The sequence below is a fragment of the Myotis davidii genome, unplaced genomic scaffold (genome assembly GCF_000327345.1).
Source record: "Myotis davidii unplaced genomic scaffold, ASM32734v1 scaffold309, whole genome shotgun sequence".
Lineage (NCBI taxonomy): Eukaryota > Metazoa > Chordata > Mammalia > Chiroptera > Vespertilionidae > Myotis > Myotis davidii.
Window position 1 is genome coordinate 725,004 of NW_006383013.1, and position 6,337 is coordinate 731,340.

The 6,337-nt window shown below is 45.5% G+C and overlaps 1 protein-coding gene across 3 annotated transcripts in view; it reads right to left on the reverse strand.

Annotated features, from left to right (window-relative positions):
- The window catches only part of ABCD4 (ATP binding cassette subfamily D member 4), a 14,417-nt gene extending 12,856 nt beyond the window's left edge, over positions 1–1,561 (reverse strand). For all 3 annotated transcript variants that reach the window (XM_006778779.2, XM_006778780.2, XM_015558064.1), the window contains exon 1: positions 1,418–1,561. In XM_006778779.2, coding sequence (XP_006778842.1) covers positions 1,418–1,455 — 38 coding nt within the window. In that variant the 5' untranslated portion in view covers positions 1,456–1,561. The remainder of the gene's footprint in view (positions 1–1,417) is intronic.
- Between the last annotated feature and the right edge of the window lie 4,776 nt (positions 1,562–6,337).

A 6,337-nucleotide genomic window follows, 5' to 3' on the forward strand; every position in this document is an offset into this window, starting at 1 on the left:
AGAAAAATGATTTAGAATATTACATAAACTTAGCTGATGAAGTAGTTTGAGAAGAATGACTCCATTTTTGAAAAAAGTTCTGTGGGTAAAATGCAATCATACAGACCCTAACGATTTGTCTCAGTGGATAGAGCGACGGCCTGCAGACCAAAGGGTCCCAGGTTCAATTCCAGTCAAGGGCATGTACTTTGGTTACAGGCTCCTCCCCTGCCCGGGCCCTGGACAGGGCATGTGCAGGAGGCCACCAATCGATGTGTTTCTCTCACATCGGTGTTTCTCTCTGTCTTTCCCTCTCTCTTCCACTCTCTCTAAAAATCAATGGAAAAATATTCTCGGGTAAGGATTAGCAAAAAGAGAGAAAAAAATGCTTAATACATGAAAATTAACACAATGGGATACCACCTTACACTCGATAAACATTAAAAAACCAAATACATAATATCAAACTTTGGTGGGGGGTTAATAGGGGGGTAAATGGGGGAGATACAGGGAAACAAGGTCCTTGACTCCATGCCCTCGGGAAGTATAACCTGGTGTGACCATTCCAGAGAACAATTTAGTAGCATAGGTATGACCCAGCATGGGATGGATAATCGGAGAAAACCACCCCTACCCACAGGAGACCAGTGCCGGCATGGTTTGTGGTGGTTAAAAGTTGGAAGCTCAGTTGGTCACAGTGTGCGACAGACTCCAAGGGTGCAGGTTCGCTCTCCCACCAGGGCACATATAAGAAGCAACCAATGAGTCTTTGAATGCATAAATCAGTCGAACAACAAATCAATGTTTCTCTCTCTCTCTCAAAAAAAAAAGGAAGCCATCGAAGTGTCCATCACTAGGAGATATATAAGCAAAATGGGAGAAAACTAGATTACTACAGCATACATGACCTCAAAAACACAATGTTGGGTAAAAAGTGTTCCAAAAACTCAGGCGTATTATCATTTAGATGAATTCTAAACCACTATTTTGCTAGGTAACATATATGCAAACCTAGGTAAAGTGGGCGGTAAAGACACTCCCTGAAGATACACCAGAGTGTGCGTCTCGGAAGGGGAGTGAGAGGGGTTGGAGACTAAGGAACGAAAGATGATAAATACAACATGGGCCACGGTGTGCAAGAACCGAGCAGGGTGAACAACTCAATTCCGTGCACTTGAGGTGAGAGAAAAGCGGGCAGGGAGGGAGGAGAGGAAGAGCCAGCTCCCAGGGAGCGGATCCCACACCCCGGCTGCAGGCGATGACAGGAGTTCCCGCGAAGCTGGAGGGCGCCCACAGATCCGAGCGGAGGTGGGCGCCCCTTCGGACGGCGGCTCTCCAAGCGCCGCGCACGAGAGCGGAATTGAGCGGAGCCCCTGCCCCACACAGCCCCAGGTAGGACGCCCCGAGGCCGACCCTCCTCCCCAGCCGCCCTGCTCACCTGGCGCCAGCCCTCGGCGCGGGTCCTCGAACCGCCATTGACCCAGATCCCGACCAACCCCGGAGCCCGGCTGCCGCGGCGTCGGGTCGGATCGGGCAGAGTCCGAGGAGGGCAGAACGCACGGCCGCCCAGAGCGGGGCGGGGCCCAGAGCGGGGCGGGGCCCCGACGACCACAGAGACGGGCGGATAGAGAGGACACAGCCGCTCCCGGAAGCGGCCGATTTCTCTAAAAGAACCATAGAGTGCTGAGCATCAAATTCTGTCGACCGGGCGACTAGAGCGCCCCTTGTGGATGTCGGAGGTCCACGAGGTAGCCAAGAAATGTGACTGAAATATTTTACAAAGTATTTTAGACTCTGAATATAGTATTTCATGCATTCTTCCAAAGAAACCATAGTGATCTTTTAACAACATAAATCAGACTTGAGATTGCAGTTAGAATAAAATCCAAGCGTTTTCATGGCATACGTGATCAGGTCCTTCCCTGGGTCTGCATTAAATGTTTCCTCTTCAGGGTCTTTGCAATCACAGTCGTCTCCCCCTGGATCACTCTTCCCCCACACCTGAAGCTTTTATGACTGGCTCTCTCATTAGCGCAATAGTCATCGCTCACCCTGCCTAGAACATGTTGTCCAGCTCCATCATTAAAATACATTTTTATTTTCTTCACAATATTTATCATTGAAATTATCTTATTTCTTTGCTTATTATTTGTCTTCCTCTATAAGATAAACTTCATGTGAGTAAAGTTTGACTATGGCTTGCTCATTGCTGTTGTATTCCTAGTACCTAGTGTCCACCCCCGAGAAAGAAAATACCTGCCTGATCTTCCAATCTCATGCAAATAAAGATTCTAAATCCTCATAGTTTGAAGGACTCCTAGTGGCTATTGCGCTCAAAAATTAAACACACATACACCACCACCACCACCAGAAAAACCAGAGCCTAGCAGCCATTTCTAAACAGGGGCCTCAACACAAGCCCCACTTGAGCGGGAAACCTGCCCTAAACTGTCTGACATTTGCACTCGCCAGTGTTGCTCAGTTGCTCCAATGCACACACACACTAGTAAAAATTAAAGGAAGAAAAAAGAGAAAAAGAAAAAGTAAATAAATAACCAAAAAAATAAACAAAACAAAAAACTTTTAACTCCTTAATATCAAATAGCCTGTGTTCAAATTTCCAATTGTCTCATGATCTTTTTTTTTACAGTAAAAAATAAAATCAGGATTCAAATAAGGTACACACATTGCAGTTGATCGATACATCTTTTGAGACTCTTAATCTATAGATTCCTCCTCCACCACTTTAGACCAACCTCTATCATCTCTCTCCTGTCCTGCAAAAACCTTCTAACTGGTTTTCACACCTGCATTCTTGCTCCTGCTCTAATCCTGTTCCTCCCAGCCAGAGGGATCTGCAAAAAAATGTAAACCAGATTAACATCTCCCTTAAAACCCTTCAGTGGTTCAAAAGGCTCTAGTGCCCTGGCTCTACCTACCACTCCAATTTCTTTAGGAAACCCGCTCTATGAAGGACTGTATTATTCCTTCCCATAGCACCCCATTTTTCTCCTGATAGCTCTTATTATAGCTTGTTACTATAATTTCATTTTGTGTGCTTACTTCCATAATGCCAATCCTGGCTGGCGTGGCTCAGTGGTTGAGCATCGACCTATGGACCAGGAGGTCACGGTTCAATTCCCAGTCAGGGTATATGCCCAGGTTGCAGGCTTGATCCCATTGTGGGGTGTGCATGAGGCAGCTGATAAAAGATTCTCTCTTATTATTGATGTTTCTATCTCTCTCTCCCTCTCCCTTCCTCTCTGAAATCAATAAACATATATATGCTTTTAAAATGCCATGCCTATTATGTTCATTGTCACTGTATGTCCGTTGTCCAGAGCACTTAGTAAGGGCACAATAAATATTTGTTGAACACATATGAGCTAGACAATCCTAATCTCAAGAAGCACATAGTGCACTGTCTCTGCTCGTACTGCTTTCTACTGGGACTGAGCTTCCCCTTTTCCGGAGACTAGACTTCTGGGCCAGTCCCTCACTCTCATATCTAGACGAATTGGTTAAGGAAAAAAGAAAAAAAGGAAATTAATTTGGTAATAACTATCAAATATTATTTTCTTAAAAATATGTTTTTACTGATTTTTAGAGAGAGGAAGGGGGGAGAGAGAGAGAGAGAGAGAGAAAGGATGATGGCTCAGATGCCTCCTGCATGCCCCCTATTGGGAATTGAGCCCACAACCCAGGGCTGGATTCCTAGTTCCTGGCATACAGATGGTGTTCGTTACCCTTTGGAAATGAATGAAGCCACTCCCCTGACCTCGGGTTCCTTGTATATAAAATTAGGATGGCACCACAGTTTATGGCTGTCATGAGAAATTCCCCAAAAAGATGAAACTGTGTAATTCAAAGTCTATGTGCCCAACACATCAAAGGTCAATATTTAAACTGTCAGAGTTCAGCCCTAAATGGTTTGGCTCAGTGGATAGAGCAGTGATGGTGAACCTATGACTTTTTTTGGTTGATTTTTCTTTGTTAAATGGCATTTAAATATATAAAATAAATACCAAAAATATGTCTTTGTTTTACTATGGTTGCAAATATCAAAAAATTTCTATATGTGACATGGCACCAGAGTTAAGTTAGGGTTTTTCAAAATGCTGACACGCCGAGAAAAGGTTCGCCATCACGGGATAGAGCATCGTCCTGAGGACTGAAGGGTCTTGGGTTGGATTTTGGTCAAGGGCATGTACCTCGGTTGCAGGCTCCTCCCCAGCTCTGGCCCTGATCAGGGCTTGAGCTGGAGGCAACCAATTGATGTGTTTGTCTCACATCTGTATTTCTCTCTGTCTTTCCCTCTATCTTCCACTCTCTCTAAAAATCAATGGAAAAATATCCTTGGGCGAGGATTAAAACAAGCAAACAAAAAACCACTGTCAGAGTTCACTGGAGAAGATGTGGGGCCTTAGGGCTTCTTCCAATCAATCTTAAGAGAGCCCAGAATTCCGGCTTCTTTTATGTCAGGGGAAGGGAGAATGAGTGGGGCAAGAGGTCAGTGATGAATACAGACATCTAGGTACCAACAGAGATCCAAGGAAGAGCATGCAGAACCTCTAAATCTCTTTGTTCCCAGTCCATTGACCCCTGCTGATCCGAGTCCAGTCTTGAGGATCTTGCAAATTTTTGATAAACAGTCATAATTTTGTACATATTTCCCCACCTCTTCTTGAGAGGCCCTCTGACAAGGGGCCGTTCTTACAAAACCTCAAGCCTCAAGCAGAATTCTTCTAATCAGCATATCTAAAGCAGAGGCTATTGGCCTGCAGGCCAAAAGAAAAATGCAGGCTAGGATTAAGATAGAGTCAAAGAAAGCCAGCATTTCACTCTGCTCCAAAAATGCTCAACAATAACCACTCAATCTGAAGTGTATCCTATGGGCTGACCAGGTCTAAACACCTGCATTATCATTGGTTCAGAGGCCGTGGCAGCTTCCACATGTGAGACCAGCATGTAAAATGTGTTTCCAGACTAAAGGAGTGTTAGATGAAGTACCCTTAATCTCTCCTGCTTGGACATGTTTTCTGAAATATATATTGTTATAAGCCTTTTCCCACAGCTTGGAGCAGACGGCTGGCGCCTGCAGAAGCAAGATAAGATGAAACGCCCTTCTCTTGGCCAACCTCTGCACTCTCCTCCCTTGACTCCCCTGACCAACTCCTGCCCTTCCCTCTGCTTGGCCTACTCATGCACCTACATCCTGACCCTATATTGCATACTTCTACTCTATATAAGAGAACTTAACTATCCCCTCAAGGCTGACACCAGCACACTGGTCCCAGCACACTGTGAGAGAATGAAATAAAATTTCTTAAACTCTCACTACGTCTCTTGGCCTGGCTCCTTTCTTTCAGTGAGGACCTAACGAGGAGGACAGAGCAGGAGGAATAAAATCGTTAGCTGCACAGATCCCTGCTGTCAAGTCTGAAACCATCTGGGCCTGTTCCCCCTCCAGAAGCCAATCCTTTAGAAAGATGGTGTCCCTGAGCTACATGCTTATTAGAAAGTTGGAGACTTTATATTAGAAATCACTCAAGGACACCCTGGCTAAGAGTAATCTTAGAGTAGTGTCTGGGCCTGGGAAACTTTCCCCTCACCCCTTTACTACTTCTGACCCCCCTCACCCCTTTACTACTTCTGACCCCCTCACCCCTTTAGTTCCTCTGCCTGGTCGAATAATTCAAGCGACATACAGCAGGACTACGTACTAGGGACATAGAGGAGAAAAATCAAAATGTAATATGTACACACTAGAGGCCCAGTGCACGAAATATGTGCACAGGTAGGGTCCCTAGGCCTGGTTGGTGATCAGGGCTTTATCTGGGCCTTCCGGCTGCCTGCCAGAGCCTTCCTTCATTCTGTGCCACCCTCTGGTGGTCAGCACATGTCATAGTTAGTGTTTGAACTCCCAGTCGAACTCCTGAGGGGACACTTTGCATATTAGCCTTTTATATAGAGAGACGGGAAATTCACATAAGCATGGAAATTCCAAAGACAGTGAGGAAAAATAGGTATGCACGTCATTTTGGACTAAGGAAGGGGAGATAGACAATTCATAGGTAAAAGAGAAAGAGTAAAGGTTTGGCAAGCAATTTCTTGCAGGGCCCCCTAGAAACGATGGGACCAAAGGGGATCTGGCAGAACAGACTCTTGCTTGGACCCTCCCTGGCAGCCACACTTCATTCACATGTGCTAAGGTGAGTATGCTCAGGGTCCCTTCCTGAAGCTGGCTTTTCTAACCGAAGCTCTTTAGGCAGGAAGGGGAGGTAAACAACTTTTCCTGAGTTTGTCGGGCATTCATTGCTTTCAGCTTGAAAGAATCTGCATGCCAGGGTGGCACATT